The sequence below is a fragment of the Miniopterus natalensis genome, chromosome 5 (genome assembly GCF_054644295.1).
Source record: "Miniopterus natalensis isolate mMinNat1 chromosome 5, mMinNat1.hap1, whole genome shotgun sequence".
Lineage (NCBI taxonomy): Eukaryota > Metazoa > Chordata > Mammalia > Chiroptera > Miniopteridae > Miniopterus > Miniopterus natalensis.
The window spans coordinates 88,002,649-88,029,457 of record NC_142085.1 but is presented as its reverse complement, the minus strand read 5'-3'; the positions used below and the strand labels follow the sequence as shown (position 1 = coordinate 88,029,457).

Here is a 26,809-nt window from a genome sequence, read left to right as displayed (position 1 = left end):
AGCTCTCGGCCCTCACAGAGTTGGGAGCTTCCCTCCAATTTTCTCCTGCTGCCAGGTCTAATTCCACATTTTCCAGGAAGGTAAATGTCACCCCACTGCAAAGCTTTACCTGGAGGGCAATTGTCTCCGTTGGCGTAACTTAGAATGACCGCTTCGTCCTGGTGCCTGTAGTCCAGCCTCATCGACGCCAGCCGTCCGAATGACACCCCCTTGCTCCCGGAGAGCAGGCAGACGCCTCCGTCCTTGCAGCCGCCTTCGTCCAGGCCCGCTGCCGCTGTGCACACCCCCACGCTGTAGGTGCGCGAGTCTCGAGTCACCTGGACAGACAACACCACGTGACTGTGAGCGGGTCCCCGGGTACAGTCACCACTGCAGGGGGCAGCGTGGACAGGAAGCAGGGCTGCACCTGCATGCCGTGTGTCAGAGCCACAGTGCTCGCCTCCCGTCCCTCCGGTCAGTCCTGGCCGTCCTCCCTGCTCTTGGGCACCTCCCTCCAGCCACTGAAAGGACCCACACCTCCCTCCACCCTGGGCCCAGCCTGCTTCCTGCTCCCGCCCCCCCAGTGGCAGCACACACTGCGGGCCTCCCCCTGCTGCTGGGAGAGCAGGGGCCACTCAACCCCATTCCTGAAGCATCTCCCCACCTAGAACATGGGGGCTGAGGACTGAATTAACGAGCACAGAGTGGGCACTCCATGATTAGCCGTGTACCTTCCCTTCCTTGCTGCCCCACCCTCTGCAGGCTCACACCTACTGCACACCTATAGGGAGGGCCTGAGTCTGAGCCAGGTCTGTTACAGGATCCAGGGCACACGATTCGGAGCTCAGCACTCACCAGCTGCTACCCCCAGGGAGGTGCTGGGGTCCTGTGGGCAGGGCCCACAGCCACATGACTCAGTAACGTCTAGATCATGGGCCTACAGGTCCAGGATCTCCCAACCACTGGTAACCTGAGATGGCCACAGCTTCGCTGACATAACGAACAGTCCATAATATGCAGGCTGGGAGCAAGATAGGCCCCAGGCTGGCTCAAACGTGTCTGGAGTCAGGGGGACCCCCCATCTCCCTCCGCCATCTCCTCTGTGGTCAGTGAAAAGAGCTGCCTTTCTCATAAAGCCAGGCTGACCACGAAGTGGAATTCCACGTGGCCTCTGCTAGCTGCATGAGACCTGGCCCTGCCCCTGTGGCTACGTGGGCACAGGCACGTCCAGAGCCACCTCTCATTCTTCATCTATGACATGGAGGACCCCCAGGTGACCTCACAGGGTCATTTACTCCTCACACAGCCCTAAGGAGGGGAGAACTCCGACCCAGTAGGCACAACTCTAGTGTCAGCTGTGGCTGGACAGCCACTGAACCCAGAACCCCTGACAGGCTGACCCATCCATGCACCCAGATGGCAGCTAAGACTGCCACCCCTCCATGCCCACCTCGGTAGGCACATATCCTTCAGTGGTCACATTTTCTAAAACACAATGGGTATCAGAAAGAACCCAGGCCACTGCCCACCCCCCCAGACCCTGGGCCTGGTAAGTGGACTGACTACCTTGAAGGTGCTCTTGGACAGGCTGGACAGGTTGAAGCTGTAGTAGAGCTGCTCATCCATCAGGGAGCAGCCATCCGTCTTCACCTCGTCGGGACACACGAGCGGGGTCTCCCATTCGAACACAAAGTCACAGTCACTGGTCCTCAGCAGCTCGGGGGTCCCCTGTCGGGAAAGAGAGCACAGGTCTAGACAACCCACGTGGGTTAGGCACCGTGCCCTCCCGTGCTTGCCAACCCTTGAGCACCAGAGACACAGGCTGCCAGGCTGCGGGTACCCTTCACTGCACCCAGGAAAGGGTCCTGGCCACAGCCATGGACCACTGGGTGTCTGGGTGACTTGCTGAAGAATGGGGACAGAGAAGCGTGTGAGACTGAGACCCTGCTGCATGGAGGGAAGCAAGTCCTTCGACCTGCTCACAGCAGCGTCCCACCCTTACAGGCAGTGTCCCCGTGCCACCATTTCCAGAAACGGGCCATTTACAATGTGGGTGGGACAATCCACAGCCAGACACTGCACAGGCTGAGGGTTTCCAATCCCTGTATTTATTCTCTCGCTCAAAAACAGCCACAAAAACAGGTGCGACAACTGGTTGGGAGCTGTATTTTCATTACTGCTGGGAATCCTTTTTCCTAGAAACTCAAGTGGAAAAAGTATTTCCACTAAAGATTAAAACCACAGGGGAAGAAAATTGCCTTAAAATCTTTCCAAAAGTGGAATAAGCATTCAGTACGGGAGCCTCCGGAGCCAAAAACATGCAACGCCAATCAGGGTGAAGGAGCAGAAGTGCGCGGCCAGCCAGCCCGCGGAGCTGCCCCGGGCACGGGGCGTGGCAGGCTCTGCTCACCACCAGGTGCGGGATGGCCAGGGGCGCCTCCCTCGAGACGCCCACAGAAACACGCAGACACACGGGAAGGCGCCCAGCCGACGGCGCACACCGCCCGCCTGTCCCGCATCGGCCGCAGCCTGCCGCTCGCACACAGCGTCACGCCCAGCCGGCCGCTCTGGGGGCTCCACGTGCAAAGACCCCAGGCAGCGAGGCCTGGTGCTCCCCCTTGTCACTTCCTGCCACTGTCAACACGCAGTCCCCGGCAGCCCTGCCTCCACTGCCCTCACAAACCTGCTGGAGGCCAAGGAATCGGAAAGTCGTCCTAGCAAACTGCAAGACACATTCGACAACTAGTCCATGGCCTGAACTCCTAGGACCAGCTGAGCCCTAGGACTCACCACTGCCAGGATTTTAAGAGGGAAGGGGGTGGATATACAGGGGTGGGCAAAACTAGGTGTACAGTTGCAAATGTGAAAATTGTAATATTATGTATTGATTATTGCATTATTTCCCGTATGAACAACTGTACACCTACTTTTGCCCACCCCTGTATATATATTTCTTGTTAGTTTTCACCTGAGGATATTTTTCTATTGATTTTTAGAGGGGAAGAGAGAGAGAAACATTGATGTGAGAGAGACAGATTGATTGGTTGCCTCCCGCAAGCACCCTGAAGGGGGCTGGGGATGGAACCTACAACCCAGGTACATGCCTCTGACCAGGAATCGAACCCATGACCCTTTGGTCGGCAGACCGACACTCTAACCACACACACACACAGTCCTGCCACCAAGTATATTAATATTTCTGCAGCAAAATGTATAAATATTCCCATCAGGTGGGACAAATACAGTCTACAGCAGCCTTAGTCCATTCATGTCACTAGAAGTTTCCCAGGCTTATGGGTTCCAGGTGCACAGATGAGGGGCTGCAGAGCTGGCTGCCGGGAGCAAAGAGTTTACCCCAGAGCAGTGGGGGGGCACCCGGCTGGCACTGCAGAGCTGTGGACATAGGCATGTCCCCCAGCTGTTCTGAGATACAGAGAAATGGGGGCCATAATCTCCTAAATCTCCTAGTTTATCTCTTTTCATGGGGGGAGGTGGGAAAGAAAAACATATGCAAAGGCTCTATAATAAAATATTACTTTTTTAAATGCACAGAGAACAGAAATCAATAACCTCCTTAGGAGTAAAATGCCCAACTTTGCTGGACCTATTCTGAATCCAGGGGTCTCCTTTCATTTGCTGACTTCTGAACTCGAGGTGATTACAACTGTCGAGAGTCTGTCAGACTTCCCAATCAGAATCAATCACCAATGTTACAGTTAAAAAAAGAAAAAGCTATGACCCTTTTTACACTGGTGCACCAAGCTGAATACTCCTGTACTCAGGCTGTTCGTATTTTTAAATTACAGTGAGTCCGTGTGCAAAACCTGCCCTGTCAATTCAGGGCCAGCTCGTTCACTGCTGATTGTTCATTAAATTACTCAGATGGTGTGATACAAGCAGATCGTGAGCAAGGGTATCCTCAGAGCTGAAAAGGGCTCCGTGGGTTTCCAGCTCAGGCTCACGAATGCACACTCCAGCTTCTACCTGTACACACGTGGCACACTTACCATGCTCACACCTCGCTTACAGTGGAAGGCGATCAGGGAGGTGTAGTTGAAATGCTTGTCCGCTAAGCAGGGAGTGCTGCTTTCAAAGTTCAAGTAAACTTCATTCGCCACGGAATTGAGTATGGGAGGTCCTGTGACTCGGCCAATATCCTAAACGGAGAAAAGCGCAAATGTTTCGGGAAACTCATTGTTTCCCGGGTTAACACAAAATTGCCAAAATTACACCTTACGCGTTTTGAAAATGAGCAGTGTCTGAGGAAAATGGGTTAAGAACAGCATCTCACTTGGCAAGTCCTGACATTCAGATGCCACGCAGAAAATTCAGTGTTTCATGGGTTTTCAGTTTTGACCCAGTTAGTGATAATGGCTCTATTTATACTCACAGAACTTTCAAAGGTCCCAGCTATAGATAGGCATTCCTCTCCCCAGTCACACCGAGAATGCCGCACCGCTCCTGCGACCCAACAGAGGGAGGCAGGAACCCCCGTCTGTGCCCCACACTGACCGTCTCATGCCCAGCACTGCACTGGGACTGCACGCTCACTTGGCAGTGCCCCCAGCCGGTCCTCCAGGAGGGCACAGCCTTGCTCTCTGCCACCGACACACTGGGTGCTCAGTACATATTTTGGAGTAAACGAACATAAGAAGGAAAGAAAGGTGAAGGCCAGGACTGGGGTGTGTGAGTGTGTGAGTGTGTGTACTCTGCATTTATCATGTGGGTCATGTTCAGGCCACAACACTGCAATACCCTCTCTAATTAGATAATTTACTAGTTTTTAAAATCTGAAAAAGTAGCTGGGCAATAAAATACAGCAGATGGACCATCAAGACCCCCAGCCTGCACTGCTGGGCAGGATGACAGACATGCTCCTACAGAGACTTGGTTTACCCAGCCCTCCACCTCCCCCGGGGCTGCGGCTCTGCCAGCCACCTCTTGAGCAATTTTCCTGCCCACTCCTGACGATGTCCATCTTTTAAAGAACATCTAGGTAGCTTAGGATGGGGCTCACTATTTAAAGAAATACAGAGAAGAAATACACCACTTTTGAGATGCATTTCAAATAATAACACCTACCAAGGATTTGATAAAACATGAATATAACTCACAAAGACAGGTTTTGAAGATCCAAATCTATACTAAGAAATGCGAGTATAAAACCAAAGCTTTCAAGGCCAAGTATTTAGCTGTTAGCAAAGCCACTTCAGCCCTTAAGTATCACTTGTTTACTAGAGTCCTTGCCCTTCACAACATGTTAATGATAAGAGACGTGCATTTCAAAGAAATCACACTCTGCCATGTTCTTTCTTGTACTTTCCATAAAAATTTCTCCATTGGGGTCAACCTTGAGACACCTCACATGACACAAAAGAGTGTGTCTACACACGTGTGTTCACACTTCCTTCCACAGCTCAGAGGCCTCCTGGCCACCGTGGTCGGCTGTCAGCTCAGCGCACAAATCCCTACACTGCTCTTCTCCGTGGTCCCAGGACATCACTGTCCCAGGTGGTACCTCCACTCACTCTGCCTGAAAAACTCTCCAGTGAAAGCAAGAAACACAACAGGCAGGTTTATTGTTAATCGTCTGGCAAACATTGTTTCCGCCCTTGGGTTTCCCACACTTACTATGGGGGCTCCGTCCACAGGCACCTTGCACACAGCAGCTCCGGCAGGGCAAGCCACCCCATGCATGGGGTTCAGCGGCTGGCAGATGTTGATGTAGAAGTCAGGGTTGGTGTCGGAGGAGTCATCCTCACTCTCGTCATATGCCTCGTAACCTCCAGTGCGGTGGATGAGGGGGGACAAGTCGATAATGGAGCTGCCGTTCTTCACGGAACATTCCGTCTGTTAGAGAGAAGACACTTCACTGGCATCTACAGTCAAAATTTCCTAATCACCATGAACTCACCCACAAGGATTTAAAAGCTGAACAAAACCAAAAAATGCACAGAAGGCAGAGTAATGGCCCCAAACGCTGGTTATATAACACGGAGCACTTTGAACCAATTATTACTGGGACCATTAGGAGTGGATGAGATGACTGGGTATCTGCTGGGAGGGCCAAGCAAACCTGGGTGCACCTGGGCTTTGGGTGCTCCCGGGCACTCCTCAGATGCCACATGTGCCCAGCCCCCGACTCACCGCCTGCTCGCAGGCCAAGGGGGTGTGCCAGGAAAAGAAGAGCGTGCACGTCTGCTTGTCGAGCGAGATGAGCATGGGCTTGTTGGTGGGCCCGGCCTCAGGCCTGCACACGAAGCTGATGACGCTCTTGTACCTCAGGCCGGATTTGGAAGGACAGAGGGAGCCTTCCTCGTACATCAGCTGCAGGACCTGGTCCACGTAGGTGAGCCGGGTGCTTGCCTTGCCCACACTGATCCTGGTCTGCCCGAAGCAGGCCGCTGCGTGGGAGAAAGGGGAGGAAGAAACACACAATTACGGGCTCCAGTGGCCGGTTTTTCTCATGAGCTCTTCCTGCAAATCCAGACTTTCAAGTTCACAGCTAACACCCTGAATTTTGAGTGGCCAATGTGGTTTGAGCAAATGTTATACATCTACTATTTCATCACATGGCCAAGTGTCCCCCCCACGCTGGCTGCCCGCTGCGGGAGAGGACGGGTGATCTTCGCTTCTCGGCTCTCTGGCCGGAGGACTGCGGAGGCCGGGGTGACTCTGGGCGAGGCGGGCGGGAGGGGCACTCACCCACGCCGGGGGCACAGTTCTCATTCTCCCCGCAGATGCTGAGGAAGACGAGCCCCTTCTCACTGTAAGCGGCCGTGTGTCCGACTTTGCCACTTAGAGAGTTCAGATCGAACAGGTGTCCTACAAGGGGAGGGGACGCAGTTACGCCAGGGAGCTGAGACTCGGGGGCCCATCACCATTGTGCTCACACATGGATCACACTGGCCGCTGGGATGTCTAACTTCTCGCCACGAAACCCTGTCCCCCTTGCTGACATGGCCCTAAAAATGCTCCTGAATGGCCAACCCGTACCACAAGGCCACCAGTCCCCAAATTTCTTAAACGGCTCATCTTTCCCCAGGACGCAGCGGCTCATGGCCCCCGCCTGCCGCTCCTCCAGGAGCTGGGCCACAGCAGCCACTAGGATCCCAGTGGGACGCAGGGAGGCCCAGCGGCACCACTCCGCCTGCCTGTGCACCGCCACCTGCATCTTCCAGTTCCCAGAGCAAGAGACTCAGTGGGGGTGTCCTCGTTGTCCGAAGTTAACTTGCACAGGTAACGAGGAGGCTGACTATACCAGCTCCTCTAGCCTAGAGCTGGTGAGACCGGCACCCGCAGACACGGGAGCCACTGGAGCACGGCTCTCGGGAGGCTCAGGGGCCAAGGAGAGCAACAGGGCACCAGACCAGACAGGTCCCAGAGAAAAGGCCGCACGCACACAGGCCAGACGCTGCCGCCTCGGGGCCCTGCTGCCCGGCTGCACCCTGGGTCCCTCACTGCGGCGGCGGGTGACAGCAGCGTCTCACCTGTGGCAGGGTTGGTGACTCTGCAGTCGCCGTGCACGTTGACCTTCACAGGACAGGCGGCGGGGGTGGGCCAGGCGAAGGTGTACTCGCAGTCCTCCACGGCACTGATGAGCATGGGCCTGGAGTTCTAGAGAAAGGACAGGGGCCTGCTGACGGGCACAGGTCTGAAGTTTACAATCACGTAACTTGCGTCGGGCAGGGCCTTCCCTGCAGCACGCCGTGTGCTTGAGATTTCTGTCTCAACACTAAGGAATGAGGCCGATTTAGGAAAAGCGAAGGGTCCGATTTGCTCCTGAGATACCACTGGGGGCTTCGCACACACAGGGGAGGGAGATGCACCCAGAGCCAGAAATCCACTTGGGGACCAGGAAGGCCTCCCTACAGCTAAGGCACAGGACAGGGCCGGGGACAGAGAAGAGAGATGCTCAAGGGCTACTGTGAGTCACAAATGAGCAAATAAGCAATAACACTCTGAAAAGCAAAAGAACTGAAATCTGTGATTATGAACAAAACAAAAAGACCCGCCATTAACTCTATGAATCCCTCTCCCACACCGGCCAAGAGTTGCTCTGCATGTCTCAATGCTTCTTGTCCAGAGCTCAGATTTGCTCAGTGGCCACACCCTCCGGCTAAAGCCACACTGGTTCAGCCCCTGGCACCCGCGTGCGGAGCCCCTCAAGTGTCACCCTCACTTCCCTCCACAGCTCGGCTGGCTCTTCCTTCCTCTGCCGTGAGTCTCTCGGCTGTTACAGAGGAAGATCTATCCAGACCCTGGCAGCTCACAAGTCTAGGCTGAGCCTCTGTACAATCTGCCCATGAGGAACCCCCGCTGCAACTCTGTCCAGAGGGCCGGCCCAGCCCCTGAGCGTCCCTCATCCCCAATCCTCCTGCTACTGCTGGCCACACACAGCTGAACAGAGTGGGCGGTCTGTCCTGATGCAGAGCAGGCTGGTCCGGCTGGGCCCTCTTCCCAAACTAGCCACGGCTCTGCTCTTACACAAGGCACATGGGCTCCACCTCAACACCCCAAGCGGACATGTCTCTGTAGGGAGCAGTCCCGGGAAACCACTACTTCAATCCCAGCTGCTGAGGGTTCACATCCCATTCCGGACCTGCCATCACTGTGCACCAACCGCACCCCAGAAACAATGCCTGGCACTTGACACCTCTTCTCTCTAACCCTCACAACTGCTGGGCAAGGCAGGCAGGGCCCGTGTCATTAACAGGTGAATGGCTCATCGCAGTTAAGTAATGAGCCAAGTTCCACAGGTGGACAGGAGACCTGACTCAGGTCTGGCCGACCTTCCGCATTCCCAAACGGCCTCCACGAAGACCAAGGGGTGATGTCAAGTAATGGTTTTCAATCCAGTGTGGGAGCCTGAGTCAAATTTCAAACAGAATCAATGAATTTTGAAGCTGGAATTGCCAGGCTGGGGTGTCTAGAGCCAGAGGAAAAAGGTGCCCCAGGACCACAGGGCCAGCACAAGGCTGCCCCTCACCCACTGATACACCCTGCCATCCTGAGCTCCCAACACACATCCCACGGGGAGTAAGAGGTCGGTCTCACTGACCCCTTCGATTCCCGCTGCCCCCAAAGCTTCAGCACCAGAGCTGAGGAGCTGTGTAACTTACGACTTGGTTCTCGCTGCAGGTGAATCGGATGGTGGTCGACCTCTTCCGAATCAGGTCTGGACACACGTCGCCATTGACGTACTTCAGGATGATTACGCCATCTCTCCCCTGAGGGCCATCTCTCACCCGGCCCAGGTTCACAGGCTTGGAGCCGTTCAGCAGGCACGCGGCCGCTTCCGGAGGGCACGGCTCTGCGGCAGGAGACGCAGGTGAGTTACCTGCGGCCCTTCTCCAGGCTAGAACTTAACTCTGCCTGGCAAATGAGGTCAGACAAGCTACCTACTGATTCTAACAGCTGTTCTAAAATAATCTGCTTCTCTTACAGCAATCAGAGGACAATGATACCGAGTCCCCAACTCATTTAAATGCTGGTTGGCCAGAGATGGACTGGGACAGGCATGGGGTATGGGGAGAATCCAGGTTGTAACAGCCTGAATTACTTCTGAACATTGAAAATGATGAAGCTAAAATACCTAGATGAAGCCAAAGGGACATTTTAATGTCCTACGTTCATGTGCCATCTTTAGTCAAGAAGGCACCAAGACCTCTGCCACTTTCCCAGTCCCCACACTGTCTGTGCCATGTGCCCTAGATAAAGAACCAGTCCTATGTCACAGACTAAGACCACAGTGTCACCAATCTGTCGAGCAGAGCAAGGGGAGAGGGCCATGGCCTCGAACCACACACGGGATGAAAACAACTTTCTGTCGGTGGAAACCAGGGCCCTGTTCGAACTGAGACACACAAGGTGTGGGCGGGGTGCAGAAAGCTCCGAGACAACAGGACAAGTTTCGTCTTTGGCATTTAAGAGGCTGCGGTGGCACCAGGGTCACTGCAGATTGGTCCTGGTCCCACGCGTACAACTGACTCCGTGCTCAGCACCGGCCCTAAGGTTTGGGTGGGTGGGACCAGCCACCCACATCCCTCTCCATACGCGCAGCAGGCACACAGCCTGTCTCCATGCGTGTCCTGCTACCTCCTGTCCTGCCGAGGACTACCTGTCACCACGATTACTTCTACCCGCCTCCACCTCCTCATGTTCAAAAAGGTTACAACGTTCCCAGCAGAGCCTTCGGCACTGATTTACCCCAGAACACACCAGGATGGGTCCCTGAGACCCTGAAACAGGCCCTCCCGCCGCTGCTGCGCCAAACCCCTCACGAGTCACGGAGAGGAACGCGCCGTCAGAAGCCCAGGCCTACTCATCTCCCCACAAGCCAACCGCGAGCCACCAGCCCTCCGAGGGCCCTCTCACCCGTGCCGGGCTGCGGGGCCAGGGACTTGCAGACGTTGATGAGGTAGTGCTCAGTGGACCCGGTGCTCGTGACGGCTTCCCAGTTGTCACTGTACCGCGACAGGGACGAGAGGTCGAAGTTGTTGCCAGCCTCGTCTCTGCAGGGAGGGGAACACTGAAGTCAGGCTCAGCCGTGTGCTACCCAAGTGCTCAGCACGCTGTCCGGAGAGGCTCGGGATGCGGGGCACAGTCCCCCCAACATCTTGGGAATTGGATCTTCCCCGGGGACAGGACTTTAGACTGGACTGCTCCCCCAACAGTCTGCATCAGCGACAGCCCAAGTTCCAGAAGCTTCAAGACTTAGTTCAACACAGTTATGTATTAACAAAAAACCTCCAGACACCAAGCCTGAGAAGCGGGTGCTCTACATGCTCAGGCCAGTGAGAAAACACGTGTGAGCAGCACAGACCACTCCCAGGGACGGGCCACCTGCTGTCCAAACCTGAGGCCACCAAAGGTCACTTATATTAAAACGGGCTGGCGCTGTCCCTTCCACTCAGGCTAACCGGTTACTTATACACGAGTCCCAGATGCAGTCAGTTACTGAGAGCCCAGCCCACAGCAGGTGGTATCAATGGTGACTGAGACCAGCACAGCACGCGGTCCCCGTGGAGTGACAGGTCCCGGCGAAGACAGAGGAACAACTGCACTGCACTGGGTCCAAGCACATCAAGGAGAACGGAAATGCTAAGTGCTAAAGTTGGGGGTGTTGTAGCAAACAAAACAAATAAAAACCACCTATCTTATGAAGTTTACAGAGATTACAGTGGAAGAAAGCACAGAAAGGATGATTTCTTTAAGTGGATAGTATCAGACGTCAATCAGAGCTGAGGACAGAAAAGGCGGGGGGGGGGGGATACCGTTTGGGGAGAGGGGGAAAGAGCAGCTGAGTGGCAGCTGAGAAGGCCTCACTGGGAAGGTGAACTCTGAATAAACTCTGGAAGACGGAACAGCCAGACGTTCAGGGACCTGGTAAAAAACACCACAGGCAGGGGAGCAGCTCGAGCAAAGGGCCTGCAGCACAGGGAGCCTGGAAAGTCAAGGAAAAGCAAGGAGCCCCGTGGGGCTGGAGCAGAGCAAATGTGCGGGAGTGAAAGAGCAAGGGAGTGAGGTCAGAGATAATACAAGGTAGGCTTTTAGCTCATAGTAAGAGCTTCAGCTTATGGTTCCAACGAGACAGGAGCATCACTGCATTGCAGGGCTTCAGGATCATTCCGCTCATTGCTCTGGACGAGTCCCCTGAGTGGCAGCGGGAGCGGGGAGGCCACCTTAGAGGAGACTGCGGTGACACAGGCACACGATGAAGACAGTGTGAGCCAGGGGACGCACTGTTTCCAGAAGAGAGAATTCTAGATGTCTTGAAGGTTGTTGGGAGCATAAACGGGATGAGAGAGGGAAAGGAGCCAAGGGCAGAGCTGGGATTAACTGACGCGTAATCTGTGGGAGACACAGGTGTTTGCAAAATCAGACCCTGGAGAACTTCAGGTCATGCAGTATCTGATAATACCGTGTTTAAAATGGTTAAAGACCTAAAAAAAGAAACTGAAACTGTAATAAAAGAATATGACACTGGGGGGGGGGGGAATGGAGGGAAGAAACAATGAACCGGAGAAAATACAAAACAGAATTCTAAGAATGAAAAAGTCATGAAAACTTTAAAGAGGCAACAGATAGCCAAAAGAGCCAATTAAAACCAGCTGATAAGAGAATCAGCCAAGTGGAAACTATGCCCAAGGAAATAGAATACAGTACAGAAAGAGGTGGGAAAGATTAAAATACAGAGACAGAATGTCAATCAGGGCTGAGGAGAGAAAAGGCAGGATAAGATTAGAAGTTCCGAAGGAAAACAACAGAACAGTCAGAGGCAACATTGGGGGACACAGTAAGCTGCAAGTTTTCCAAACTTGAGAACAGATAGCTTTAGTTTTGGAAAAAGCAGCTTCCAAGATCGTAAGTAATACTAACTCCACACCTAAGCAAATCGTACTGAGACTGCAGAACAAACACAAGAAAAACACGTGCAGAGAGGAGAGCTTATCTACAAAGGAGCAGACACCCGGCGGAGGGCAGACGAACGGCAGGTGCGCTCCGGCGGCTGACGGATGACAGTGCGACCCAAACACCCAGCAGGGCCGTCAGCCCCGCTCGGCCGGCGCGGGAAACGCCAAGCCTCTGCGGATCAAGACCGAGACTGTCACTCCGCAGGACCGTCAGAACTCGCAAGCGGTGTCACTCCAGCGCGGTCTGTGTCCCGGGCCCGTCAGCGCGGGGAAAGGAGCCGGAAGATTGCGAAGCGTCAACAGGTTCCCTCGCCGTCGGTGGGCAGCCAGTTCCCGCTCCAGGGCCAACTCATCCCAGCAGGGACCAGGAGCGGACAGGTGACAGCCCAGCTCTATGAGGAGCACGTATACGGGACAGAGTGCTTCAGGAGGAAGGAGAGCCAAGTCAAAGCGAAGGGTAAGGTGCGAAAGGGGGTAACGGGTCACAGAAAGCGACAGGCTTGTTCCTTTTTATTTTCCTAAAAGGAAACCCGCAGGCAGGTGAGCAATGGTGATTTTTAGAAACCACGATAACGGCTTATTTCAGAGGCAGGAAAACAAGCCCCGACGGAAACACAGCTACGCCATCGAGCTGGGGAGGGAGCCCCACCTGAGGCCTGCTACACCACGGAGTTGTTGGAGAAGTGGGTAGCTACTGATTAACTCCAACTTTCTGTTAAAGCGGGAACATGTGGTTAAGGCAATCGTTTAAAAAAATGAATTATAAATTCAGGGGATGGACGATAGGGTTTTAAAAAGAAAGAAAGCTAAAACATAATTAGTATCCTCAGAGATAATTAGAAAAACTTATTAGAAATTTAAAATAAATATTTTCAAAGGACAGTTGGTAGGAAAAGTTCAGGAAACATTCCAGGATGGAATAAAAACAGAGACAGGAGGTCAGCAACAAACTTTCACCAACCACACGGCACATGCAGAAAACGGGGCGATGCCTTCAAAACCAAGAGGAAATTATTTTAAATCTATAATGCTATACACAGCTAATCACATGTGAGAGCAAAATAACGGCATTTTCAAACAACCTGTGGGTTATCTTGCACACAAACGTTCTAAAATACATGAGAATGTGACAAGATTAAACAGCTGCCGTGGCCGGTGTCTCAGTGGTTAGGGCATCGGCCCACGCGCCTGGTCAAGGGCACATGCCTGGGTTGCAGGTTCAATCCCCAGCCCCAATCAGGGCATGTGTGGGAGGCAACCCATCGATGTGTCTCTCTCATATCAATGTTTCTCTCCCTCCCCCTCCTCCCTTCCACTTTCTCTGAAAAATCAATGGAAAAAATATCCTCAGGTGGGGATTAACCAGGAAAAAAAAAAAAGCGCTATCTACCAAGGTGGCCATGTTCCAAACACAGAGCCAACTGACATGTGGCCTGATTCTTCGGAACAACATATAAAACAGAAGGAAGGGAATCTTTTGACCCAGACAACCTATTTTCTCCCAACGGAGCAGACCCAGTGACACAGGGCTATGCAGCTCCAACCACACCATGTGATGTTGCAGTAAGTGAAGTTTGCACAATATTGTAAATGTCGCTTATTAGTTCTTAATTCTTCAGAATCACCCCGTGCATAAAGTAGGGAAGACCATCAGAGTTACTGAACATAACATAAATGTTCTAAACCCTGACAACAGTTTGAGGCAGCGGCGAGGAGAAACGGAGGGGGAGGGGAGCCGAGCGAGGACTCCTTCATCACTGTGACCCAGACAAGCAGTGTCCCAGGGAAGAGCAGAGAGAGGCCAGGTGATGTCCTGGTCACTCCACTCAGCTTATGCTGAATGCATCATGCAAGGTTTTCTGTTTTGACGGCAATCGTGCCGCATGCATCCTAACACAAAATAATCCCACTCAGTTGTGAAGGATGTGGGGTTAACCCAACCCAACTCCTCATTTTACTACCAAAGAACTAAGGCATACAGAAATCACCTGACTCGTCTAACCCCGGACCCTAGACCATTAACCATTAAAGCAAAATCCTACCAAGTTCTCAACTGTCCAGAAAGCACTGACTTACTTGAATGAACATTCGGTCACGTCGAAAGGGCGGCAGGCGTACTGTGTCCGCCACTCGAACAGGTAGGAGCAATCTGAAGTCTCCCTCAGAAACACCGGCTGGAAAGGTCGAGAGAGAGACACGCTCATGAAACAGGAAACTTCCGTTTGTTTACATTTTGAGTTTTAAGGATGGAAATAATAAGGGCTGATTACGTTCATTAAAATCTACACAAATTCACCATTTAAATAATGTATTTAAACTAAGCTCAGCAAGCAGGGCTGTGACGAGAGCAGATACTTTTGTTTTTTAAGTATGTGTTTTTATTGATTTCAGAGAGAGGAAGGAAGAGGGGGAGAGAGGGAGAAACATCAATGATGGGAGTCAGTGATCGGCTGCCTCCTGCACGCCCCCTACTGGGGATCGAGCCTGAAACCAGGGCATGTGCCCTGACCAGGAATCGAACCTTGACCTCCTGGTTCATGGGTTGACGCTCAACCACTGAGCCACGCTGGCCAGGCCAGATTCACTTGATAAAGACAGTGGGTTGCGGGTGAGGCGGCTCCCCGCTGCCGTGGAGACCTCCCGAGGGCTCCCAGCTCACCTTCTGGGTGCTGCGGTCACAGTAGAAAAAGATGGTTGTCGAGCGTTGATACACCTTATGGCAGGTGTCCCCCCCAGTGTAGTTCATTTTCAACAGCCCGTTCTCGTAAGTCAGCTTCTTAGTGAGGAGACCTGTTCAAGAAGCAGACGGTTAAACAAGGACCGGTCCAGGACGTCCCCCGGTCACCGCGCCTATCGTGACAGACACGCTGCGTCACGCACCCTGAATGAACAGGTGGCTGAGCGTGCGCGGCCTCCCTGCGCCTGCCACCTGCTCCCTGCTCCCTGTCACACTGTAGCAGGAGGAATGAAACCAGGCTCCTCCCGCCCAGGGTTGCAACAGTGTAGACCAACCACAGGAGGAGGATAGACACTCCTCAGCCCCATCAGCAAAGACGTGTCCCTTCCTCTGCGCAGCCCCTGTGGGCCGCCCACCTACGACAGCAGCTACAGCAGCTACTTTGACTTCTTTTTAAAATGATCTTCAACCTATTATCACTCGCCCCCCCGCTGAGACAATAGGATGGTGAACGGCCTGCCCTACACGTTTTAGAGCCAAACCCTGGACTAAATGTGTCCCCTTTGGGCTGAAGTCTAGAAAGTACCACCTCAGAACACCCATCACTGCCTAGTTCAGTGGGTCCCAATGTTGCAATAAAGGAAAGAAATACGATCTTAGGATCCGTGCTAGTATCGCTAAGTGAAATAACTAAGCTCTAACGACATCCATCACTGTGCCTTCCGGACAGGAAAACGAGCAGCCAGGCACGCTGTTAATGAGAACACAGCAGCCGCCCCTCCTGCTCGAGAACCACGTTCTCTCCAGGCGACGTCTTCACCAGGCCACCCCACGCTCTGCAACAAGAGCAGAAGCCAGCCCGCGGCACCTGCCACTTTGTGGAATCCCAGCGGCCCCCGCTTCTCCTGACAGGACGAGATCTCCTTGGACTTGTCGGTGGAGCAGACACTGGAGGACAGCTTCCCGCAGACCCGGAGGTAGTAGGTGTACTCCCCGGCTTTCACAACCGTGTCATTCACGGCCAGCGGCTTCAGGTCGTACAGGTGGCCGTGCCTCGGGTCTCTCACCTCACAGTTGTCTCCTGCAAGAACACACAAGTGCTGGGTGATGGCAAGGACACCCGTAATCATACTTCCGGGCAAAAACTTATACAATTTTCAATCATACAGGTACCACCTTAAAATAGGCACCAAACATGTGTCCACGTTATTTCATTTTGTTTATATATATACGTAATACCAACTGCCTGGCCAACAGCTTTCTAGAACACGGGACACGGGATGAAGATCCATTTAATCAAACAATACCACACGGTGATGTGTTCAAGTGTGAGACGCCAATAACATCAATCCAGTACAGCAGGAAACGCTGCTGGTCAAGTTGGTGATGTGTGGAGTAAAATAACTCCAGAATAAAAAATTACCTGTTGATTCTAATCACTACGTGGTACTCCTGAAACTAATATAATATGTCAACTGGAATTGAAAATAAACTCCCTAGATAATAGTAAAAAAAAAAAAAAATTATCCGTCCACTAATGAGTGTTTCAGGATCACCCAGGTGCCCGTTACCACAGGTTTCACATCTGTGGTGCTGTCCAGGGCACCTGTGACGTCGGACCCTCGCACCACCGGTGAGCTGGGCCCTGGCCTCACCTTCCGCTCTGACCACCGGGCAGGCCTCCACTGTCCTCCAGACAAACACGTACTCACATTCGTCCAACAGCTGGAACATTGGCGAGCCCTGTAACAGACACCAATGGCTTACTTTCTTTTCATTAAAAAAAAAAAGTGACACGGCAGCCACAATTAATACCCAACTTTTAACCTCTGTGAGAAAAATCTAGAGCATTTACCACATGAGACCCGGGGGAAACAGCACATTCCAGTTAAACCCTACCAGTGACCTAAAACCCATGAAAACACAGACCAGTTTTAAATTAGGGGATTCAGAGATTGGAGGGACACGGAGAATGGAACCGACACACGAGGGACCATGCTGTTCACTGCACACGCACCGACGTATGCGAGCACTCGAGTGTGATCCTGGTGGAGAAGCGCTGGCTCCCACACTTGTCGCCGTTGACGTAGACAAGGCTCAGGGACCCGTTAGCAGCGGCTTGAGGACTAATCTGCACCACGCCCAGGTTCCAGCTCTTTTCTTCGGACACCAGGCAAGACCCCACTGCGTTGCCTGGAAGAGCCAGCAGATTGGTGTGGGGTCGGGGGTGGGAGGGAAGAGAGATGGAACTGGAGTCGCAGGCCCTAAACTCACCACGGCACCCGGGAATGTAAGGCAGGGGGGTGCACACGCTCAGGTAGAAAGTTCTCTTTTTTCCATCAACCGAAGTGTCCACAGCAATCCAAGGCTTTCTAACCTTGCTTAAGCCACTCAGGTCATACTCGTTTCCGGCGAGGTCTGAAAGACAACGGGAACGCGCTGGAGCAGCTCCCACGTTAGCCTTGGAGCTCAGCCCCCGACCCCACAAAGGCCCACGCTGCGTGATCTGACTCATGGCTAAGACAGGGGGCCCCCGGAAGCCCGAGCTGCTGTTCACAAGGAAGACCATCGACGTGGAGGTGGGCAACCCACAGAGTGCAGGGTCCTGGGGACACGGACCAGGGTCCTGGGTCCTCCTCTCACAGCTTTACACTTTTTACTTTTCTTCCTCAAATAGGGAACTTGACAGTGTATTTGATTCCCCCCCCCAAGTTTCCTTCTCTGTACTTAAGCAGTTTCTGATTCCAAAATATAGTTTAAAACCATTAATAATCTGATTCTCTTCAAGAGAAACATTCCAAACCTAAGCATCCTTTAAAGGAAATGTGCAACACAAATGGCATGTGCCTGTAAAATAAAATACACCACACACACTCGTGCTCACGTACACACACTCACATGCACACGTACATAGTGCACACACTCATGTGCACACACACACATATACACACACGTGCACTCACAACGCACTCACATGCAGACACACTCGTGCACACACACACTTGTGACCGGCCTCTTAGTTCCTGGTCCTCCGGGCCTTACCCGTGACCTGGCAATCCACCGGAGAAGGCACACAGGCCAATGCCGTCTCAAGCTCAAAGAAAGTGTTTCGGATCCCCCGGAAAGAGTCCACGTCCTGATGCAGGAATTTGGCGATCCCCGGGTAAACGTCGTCATTGCAGACAAAGCGGATGATGAAAGTATTGCCAGTGTCTGGGGAACGAGGAGAACAGCCTGAGAAACAGCAGCAATCACAGCACAGCCCGGACAACGCTTCTGCTGGGAACGAGCCTCGGGCCACCTCGGAACGTGACATCACAGCGCCAGGTCTGTTTCAAGGGGCCCGATCTGAACCAGAGTGGCCGGTGATGTTATCACGTCCTTTTAACACGGGAGGAAACTGAAGCCAGGAGGTGAAGGAAGGAGCCTGAGGCAACACAGCGGAAAGTGCGGGTCATAAATGAGCCCAGGCCCCGGTGTGCTGGCGCCTGGACTCACACCCAGAGGGAAGGGATGAAAGCAGCTGTAGCCACACAAGCACAGTGGTAACCCTGTGAGAAGAGGAGGATTTCCCAAATCAGAAGAGAAGGGATATGAAAGTGCCTAATCTAGATCATTTTGAAACAGTGCTCTGAAACTGGAGAGCCAAAAAATTATAAAGAATAAAAAAGCAGGTGGTTTTCTGAGTACTGAGGTGACCAAGAGTCAGAGACCTTTCCATGGGGGAAGTAAAGGGTCCGCACCACCCAGCCCTACTGGAGTCCTCCCGTAACCAAATCACTTCTCCCTGCAACTTCCACCTTCAGTCCAGACCCTCCCAACAAATGACAGAGAACAAGCCCGACTCCTCTTCTAAAGGACAATCCCTCCGAGCTGACAGCAGCCCCGGCCTTACACCACCCTCCACAGGAGTCACGAACGATCCCTCTGCCGTCTGTGCCAGCGGCTCTCTTCCCGGGGTGCCGCGTTCTCGGTTATCTGTGAGCCCGAGGCGTGGTGCAGAAGGGAGCCCGTGACGCGGCAGTCACAAATCCTGGAGGGCAGGGCCGCCACCCACTCCCTTCCAGATACGCTCCAACTGGCGCATTTATACTGTGACGCCCCCTCGTGAGTTTCCCAAGGAGCGGTGGGAAGAGCGTAATTAAAAGCCAGACAGGTGGCTTCAAATCTCAGCCCTGCTTACTAGCTGTGAACCCCTGGGCAAATTACTGCACCTCCGTGGGCCTCGGTCTCCTCCCCTGCAAGAGAGAAATGTACTAACTGGCAGAGCCAGGGTGAAAATCCAAAGACCCGGGCCCTGACCCTGGCACTGCCCACCGATAAGCTACTGGCTCTGTCCAGGGAACGGGGCCTTTTCGGGCCCTCGTCACCTATAAAGTGAAGAGGTGGGTAAGCAGAAGGGCACGAGCACTGCTGAGGGCGGGTGAGAACCAGCCGGCCACATGCACCCAGCGTCCTGCCCCAGGAAGCACTCGATGCAGAACAGGGGCGCCAACCGCCAGCACCGCCCTCCTGCACCGTGACACCAGGTTCCTGCTGTGTGACAGTCACAGAAGAGAGTAAAAACGTTAAGAAGCAACACAGCAAAGCTGTCTGTAGAGATACAAGGAAGACTAAGTGGGAGAAGTGGAGGAAACAAAGGGAAAAACAAAGTAACTTTTATTATCGTCCGGTCACGTCTCCAGCACCTGAAAGAGACGGGATAAAAGGGAAGTGACAGCGTCCCACGTGAGGACCACTGACGAAGGACGCCGGGAGGAGGGAGCGAGGGGGCAGCAGTGGCCCGGCAACCTCTCTAGTTACAGGACCGCCTCTGTGGGACCTGGGCAAACGCAGGGACGCATCGGCGTGGTGCCCGTGAGCCCAGAGGACTCTGGGACACTGCAGGGGCTCATGCGTCACACGCTCAGAAAGGGAGACAGTCACAGAACCGCTGGGACACAGGTCGGCTACGCCAACGTGGCTCTGGGCTCACCTTTGGTTTCAGAGTAGGGCCCCTCGTAGGTCAGAGTTAAAAAGCCCTCTGTGGATAGCTCGAGGCGCTTCTCGAATCCAACCAGCCGCTCTGGCTTCAGATTCTTGATATCTGCCGTGTGGGTCACCACCTCGCAGCCGGACGCTGGCTTTCCGTTCAGGTTCCCGCAGATCGACATTGTGCCGCACACGTTAAACTGCAGGCCAGGCGGCAAGAAGCAAACACATGGAGCTCAGACCACGTAACTCACCACAAACGAATCAGAGTCCTGCAACCCAGACCCGCCAGGCTGGACAGCTGCTGCTGTCCGCTGTTTGTCACCAGCTCCCCATGGCTGGGCAGGGGAGTCCTAGAGTCAGTATCAAGGGCAAAGTCCAGTGGCAATGCCCACAAACGGCCTCCGAGGCGCTGCACATGTTCATTTATATGTCCCTGCACCTCCAAATGCACAGGGATACACCTCAGGTAACAATGCGCCATGTGTAACCGAGGATGCATGTGACCCATCATCTTACAGTATTTTAAATCACATTAGAGAAAGAATATCCAGCTGAAATCACAGGAATTAAAAGTAAGTATAACGTGATGCCCTAGACTTCTAAAGATGTTGGTGTCATTCCACTTAAGTTCAATTATAGTCACTGTAGTTATGAAAAGAAAGTAGGCCCCTCTCTGGTGTGGAGACGGAAAGGCGTCGAGACCTCTGTGTATGAAGTGTGCACAATGTGTTGAAATTAACGACTATGTACAGAAAGTGGTTTTCTAAAGAGCCTCGTTCCCCTACGTCAGACATGGCCGGGTGGTGCAATGCCAAGTAGTCAGGGTGCATCTCGTCCAGCATGTTCATAGGGATTCGTGTCTAGAATGTTCTCTACGGGGTTCAACCAGGTTCTCGTCTGCCTCACGCTCTTACAGGCAGCTAAATCCACGCTCACCTACTGGACACCACACTCTCACCTATTATAAACCACCTGGTACAAGCTGAACTCTGCAGGAGCAGTTAGGGGTGCAGGGCAGGGAACCACCTCAGAAGGGTGCTGCTGAGCGACCCATCTCACCCCAGGGTCCTCCTGGGCTGTGGAACAAGCCATGTGCTCACTTTGCTGTGTGACACGTACACAAAGCTCCCTCTGCATCAAACTGTTATAACATGCTCGCCCCAACTTCCTGCTTCCACTACGGCTTTTGCTACAAGAATTTGAACAAACTAAGATAAAGATTTTTTAAGCTTTTTCCCTTTCTGGTGGAGCTTCGTTTATGGCACAGCAGCATTAACGTGGACATTTCCCACCTTGCTGCTCCAGAGACACTGTTGGGGGGTCTACGAAGGCAGCGCTGTCAGAAGGGTCTAGAACAGCCATCTCGCATGTTTCCCTTTCGAAGGGTAATATAATTACCATTTCCTCTGGACTAGAGGTTCTCAGACCCCAGTGGGCACCAGATCACCCAGAGGGCTTATTAAATCAAACTGCCGGCCCCATCCATGAGAACCTGTGTTTCTAAGAAGTCCCTAGATAAGACGGGTGCGGCTGGCCCAGGGACCCCACTCCAGGCTCAGTAGCAGATGAGGAATAACTGGCTTTCTGAAGAACGGCTCCCTCGCGTCTGCACTGTACTGGGATGGGGTGATGGCTTTACCTCATTTCCCCCTGAAATCCGGAATCTCCTGTCTCCTCCTGGGTCAGAGCTGCCATCCCAGTGCCCGGGGCCACTCCTAAGGACGGCCACCTTCCCTGTCGCCAGCTGCAGGTGACTTTCGCGCACCCTGTCCTCGTTTCAAAGCAAACTGGAGTTTTTACAACTCACTTAACTCTTACCGCAAATGTCTTCCCGATGCCGGTGGCCATATAGCCTTGGGAGGTGTTCAGCGGGTTCAGGTCGAACACGTACCCGCTGTTAGGGTCCCTGATAGAGCAGGCCTGTGTGGACAAGGAGAAGAGACGCGTTCAAACCAAGTCCTCGCCCTGGAGGGCACAACAAACACAGCACCTCCCAAACCTGCATGGGGGCATCCCAGACCCTGTTCTCCTCTGAGGAAGCCCAGGGAGAAAGCAGCCCTTAGCCGCGCCCTGGAGCCTGCCCGGGAGCTGGGCCAGACGGCACACCCACCTGGAGGCCCTTAGGGCTGCTCTGCTTACCTGCGTAAGACCACGGCTGACCTCTGAGGGGAAAGGCAGGAACAATAAGAGACCCATAAATAATGTTTTAAATCCACTTAAGGCAGCTGATGCAAGTCCTGTTTTCTCAGTGTCCCTTCTCTTCTACGAGTGATGAGCCCCTCAGCCCATGCCTTTTGTTCTGCCCCATCCACCACATACAAGGAAAGGAGCGGCGGCCACAGCCCAGGAAGCACTGACCCAGGACAGGGCGCAGCCTCCCACCCTCCCCGCCCGCCCGGGTTCCACCCTGTGCAGGGACATCATTCAGGGGAGCCTGGGCTCTGCCGTCAAGGAGTCTGCCTCCCAGCAAGAGTTAAAGAAGGGAGGGCGGAAAATACGTCCCATTATAAGGAAAAACAGCCAGGGCTGTGCAGACAGGAGCCGCCCTCGGGAGGTAGGAGGATGCCTCACAGCAGTGCCCCCGGCAGGGCAGGGCTCACGGAGGGCCAGCGCGAGGCCAAGGGGCAGGCGGCCGGGCCCGCAGCGGGCACGCGGCTGAGGCGGGGGGGGCAGGAGGGGCTGAAATCAGCGGTGAAGCCTTGAGTACTGCCGTGGCCAGGGCACCACATGGCTGGCGCGTGGGCCCATGCAAGGGTAGCAGGTTCAGCTCCCACTCAAGGGCACGCACCAGGGCTGCAGTTTCGACCCCCGGCCTGGGGCGCGTGCAGGGGGCAAGTAACTGATGTGTCTCTCTCACAGCGATGTTTCTCTCTCTCACCCTCCCTCCCTCCCACTCTCTAAAAATTAACGGAAAAGATATCCCCGGGTGAGAGTTAACAACAGTAACAAAAAAAACCTTAAGTATCACAGTAACACAGGTGGCTGTTTTCTACAGGTGACAGGCACCGAAATGTTTAGGTGCTGGGGTGACATATTAACCTCTCCAATCGCAGCAGCGGCAGAGAAGCCCAGAGCCCCTGGGGCGCCACTGCCACGTGGAAGGGACGGTGGGATGCAGAGCAAAACAGAATCTACAGTAACCCAGGAGTAAAACTGGACCTGGAAGCTGGGGTGGGAGAGGAATGAAGGCGACTTCCAGACGCCTGCTGTCAAGTGGGGGAACTAGAGACGCTGGTTGCAGATTTGGAGCAAGAGGGGAGGGGTGCGTGCAGAGCTGGCGCCTGGGTGGGAACGTCAGGGCAGCTCAGCAAGGGCCCGGGACAGCGCACGTACCTCGTCCGTGTCTGTCGTTATCTGGATTGGACAGGCAGCCTCCGTATTCCACAGGAAAGTGACCACACACTCCCACACGAGAGAAAATATCGGGTGGGTGTTCTGAAAGGTCAGATAAAGGGTAATGGTTAGTCTAAGAAACGGAACTCGACTGAACCCAAAGCAGCCCAGCCCGTTCCATAAAAACGGCCACCGTCTCCCGACACTTTACTAGGCGCCGATCGATAGGCTAGGCATTTAATGAGCATTATCTAGTCACAGCGTAACATCTTTATTATTCTTACGCTACCTCTCAGGCTTGGGTGTGAGGACATCTGCCTGAGGCCACGCCAGCAGTAAACGGTGGACTGGGACCCACACCCAAGTCTGAGTCCAAGTCTGTGCTTTTGAGAAATGCTCCCCCCAAGAGTGTGGAACCCAGCAAGCCAGGGCAAAGGCTACGGGGTGCACGGTTTCACCTGTGTTAAGCTCAGAAACAGGCAGAGCCGACCTGAGAGGTCAGGACGGGTGGAGACGTGACAGGGGGAGGTGTGGTCACACAGGTGTGCACGGTTGTGAAAATGCTTCCAGCCGTTAGTTCCTTATCATCTGTGGATTCTCCGGGTGCGTTTCAATAACAGGTCCTCAATCAAGTGCCACTCGACCTTACGTGACACCACCGCCCCGTTACGGACAGCGGCAGCTCCCATCTGCAGCGTTCATCAAACACTAGGCACCGCTGAGAGTTTTATGAGCATTTCTCACCTAAGCCTCACCAACAACCCCTTGAACCAGGTTCTAATATTACCCGATACCTGCATACAAGGTGGGGAAACCGAGGCACAGGGAGGTTAAGACACCTGCACAGGCTCACCGGTGAAGGAAGTGACTGTGATCTCACCCCGAGCCCACACCTCACCCACCAGCCGCCCTCTGACTGGAAGTCCCCCACCCTTGTAGCCTCAGCGCCTCCAACAGTAAGACAGAAACACATCCGTGCAGTCTCTGCCTCACAGCACGGCTGTGGAAAGTAACGGAGCTTAATCTGTGATAATTCCGTGACCTGCACATCTCTCTGTGGATGTGGCCTCTACTCACTATTTCCTGGGCCCACGATATGTACCAAATACACAGTGATAGTGTGAAACTGAAAAAAACTAAAAATACCATCCAAACAAGGTGTCACAGGAGACTAAGGCTCCAAAAGAACTTGCTGGAACTGCCCACTCTCACCACAGCAACAAGAAACCAGGCAGGGGCAGGGAGGTGGGTGAGGCTCCAGGAGCCGATGCTCAGACACGCCCAGAGAGGTGGCGAGGGCCGGGATGGGCAACCATGATTCCTTCCTGAGACTGACTGAGGGAGAAAACAGGAAACCCCAGCTCGGGCTAATCGCAGGGTGCACGTCAGTCTCAGCTGTGGAGCCCCTCCTTGCACAACACGGGCCATGCCTACCCAGCTGGTGATTCCATTCCGTATCACGGAGACCTTCCTGAATTCTAAAGAAATCATCTCTTAAAAAACATCATGTGTTGGCAAAAAAATAAAAAAAGTGAGAATTGGGGGTCTGCGGGATGATTGGAAGGTATGTAACCAAGTCCGCCAGGCTGCTGAGAGGAGTGGACACATTTGGCTACTTCATTTCAATGAAGCTAGAAGAAGCTGTAGCACACCCTTAAAAGGTGGACTTTTAAGTTATTTATTTAATAAGAAACATGGATTTCAGTATCTCTACTCTGCATTTATCTAAGTTTGTCCATTACTTGAAAAACACACGACCCAGGTATAAATGTAAAATTCCAGGTACAAAAGCAATTCGGTCTGAGAGGGTCAAGTTCTGGAAATGGATACCGGTGATGGGTGCACACTATCAATGTACTTAATGCCACCAAATTCTACATGTAAAAAATGACTAAAGTGGTAAATTTTGTGTTATACATTTTTGCCGTAATTTTTTTTTTTTTTTTAAAGCAATTGGGACTATGCAGAATTACCATAAAGCACTTACATTTGGAGTTTTCTCTTCGGCTCCTCCCCAGCGAAGGAACACAGAGCCACAAGCAATCCCCAGCACCTTCCTACCTCCCAGCCTCAGCTTCTTATTCCTGCTTTGCCAGTGAATTACACACATGTCCCTCCCTGTCTGTCCACCGGCCTGAGCGGAACCAAGCCTTGGCTTCCTCTTCCGAGGACTGTGCACTGAACCAGCTCTAAGACCTGTCCTGCTGCCATGATCCTCGGGCCACTGACTCGCAAGAACAGGCAGGACGGCGCCTGTAGAACTCAGAGAGAAAACTCGAGTCTACAGAACACCATGCAGGGTGTGTCACATACCAGTAGTAAGAGAACAGGCTCAACTGCAGAAAATACAGACACAAAAGCCCTCCTACGAGCTCCCTGCCGCCTCATGTCTACTTCACGGGCTGACCTGAAGCAGAATTAAGAGCAACCCATCTGCTCCACCCACCCAGACTCGATTCATCTCCATTAGAGACACGCAGGCGGAACTGGTCACAGAGGACCCCAGAGCGAACCCAGTGCTCCGCTGAGCGACCCGTCCCAGGCCAAGCCGCGCCTTACCAGGCTGCCGCGGGAGCAGACGAGGTGGATCCTGGTGGTGTAGGTGGTCTGCACCCCGTCGCTGGTGGTGCAGGCAGAGCCGTTCGTGTACTCTAGCAGGAGGCTGCCACTGTCCTCCACCAAGGGGCCTGTCTCAGCAATTCCCAGGTTACTGATGGAGACTACTTCGGAAAACACGCCCTGCGAACAAACACATCTGTTAGGTTCCCCTCCGACTTCATCACTAATGTGGCAGGTCCTAGTTGCTCACAGTCATCTGTGTTCCACAAAGTCACCGCAAACACGGAGCTAGTGAACACGGAACACATGTGCTTACATACAGGCAAAACCTGCACCCCTATGAGCACAGATCTCACCCAGAACATTATCTTAAATCCTCAAAACACCTCACACTGGTGGATTCCATCATCTTTACAACAGCAAAGTGATGCTCAGACATGTGACCTGTCCCAGGCCACCCCTCTACAGTCACCGGAGGCGGGACTCTAACCCCATCCACCTGACCCCACACTGTCTGGTCCCTCACGTCCCATCCTCTTGTCATCTGGGTAGGAAACAGTCAAGGATGCAGAGCGCCCCGTTCCCCTCAGCGGGGATCACACGTCGGGCCATGGTGCCCGCAATGGCTGTGAGTATTACTTTAGGGGTGACAAACATTAGCAAGTAGACGAATCTGCAGATAGAGAATCCACAATATCAAATGCTGACTGTACTGAGGCCACGGCTCCCACAGAGAGAGCACGTGCAGGTGCTTGAACACACCACGGGAAGCCAAGTCACCACCACACAAAACCAGCCACCTCCGAGCCGCCACGCAACACGCGCCAAGAAAAGTGTGTTGCTGACGCGCTATTTTTAAAGACGCGCGTCC

General features: G+C 53.4%; 1 protein-coding gene across 1 annotated transcript in view; it reads right to left on the bottom strand.

Annotated features, from left to right (window-relative positions):
* IGF2R (insulin like growth factor 2 receptor) overlaps positions 1–26,809 on the bottom strand; it is a 96,082-nt gene that overhangs the window by 12,385 nt on the left and 56,888 nt on the right. Inside the window, exons 19-38 of the mRNA XM_087817729.1 lie at positions 25,939–26,118; positions 23,380–23,481; positions 21,865–21,966; positions 20,048–20,243; positions 18,115–18,285; positions 17,347–17,490; positions 17,090–17,265; positions 16,728–16,815; positions 15,941–16,153; positions 15,055–15,185; positions 14,472–14,569; positions 10,357–10,493; positions 9,102–9,292; positions 7,470–7,596; positions 6,685–6,804; positions 6,127–6,383; positions 5,611–5,829; positions 3,987–4,136; positions 1,546–1,707; positions 110–317 (exon numbers count right to left, since the gene is read on the bottom strand). Coding sequence (XP_087673855.1) covers positions 110–317; positions 1,546–1,707; positions 3,987–4,136; positions 5,611–5,829; positions 6,127–6,383; positions 6,685–6,804; positions 7,470–7,596; positions 9,102–9,292; positions 10,357–10,493; positions 14,472–14,569; positions 15,055–15,185; positions 15,941–16,153; positions 16,728–16,815; positions 17,090–17,265; positions 17,347–17,490; positions 18,115–18,285; positions 20,048–20,243; positions 21,865–21,966; positions 23,380–23,481; positions 25,939–26,118 — 3,172 coding nt within the window. The remainder of the gene's footprint in view (positions 1–109; positions 318–1,545; positions 1,708–3,986; positions 4,137–5,610; positions 5,830–6,126; positions 6,384–6,684; positions 6,805–7,469; positions 7,597–9,101; positions 9,293–10,356; positions 10,494–14,471; positions 14,570–15,054; positions 15,186–15,940; positions 16,154–16,727; positions 16,816–17,089; positions 17,266–17,346; positions 17,491–18,114; positions 18,286–20,047; positions 20,244–21,864; positions 21,967–23,379; positions 23,482–25,938; positions 26,119–26,809) is intronic.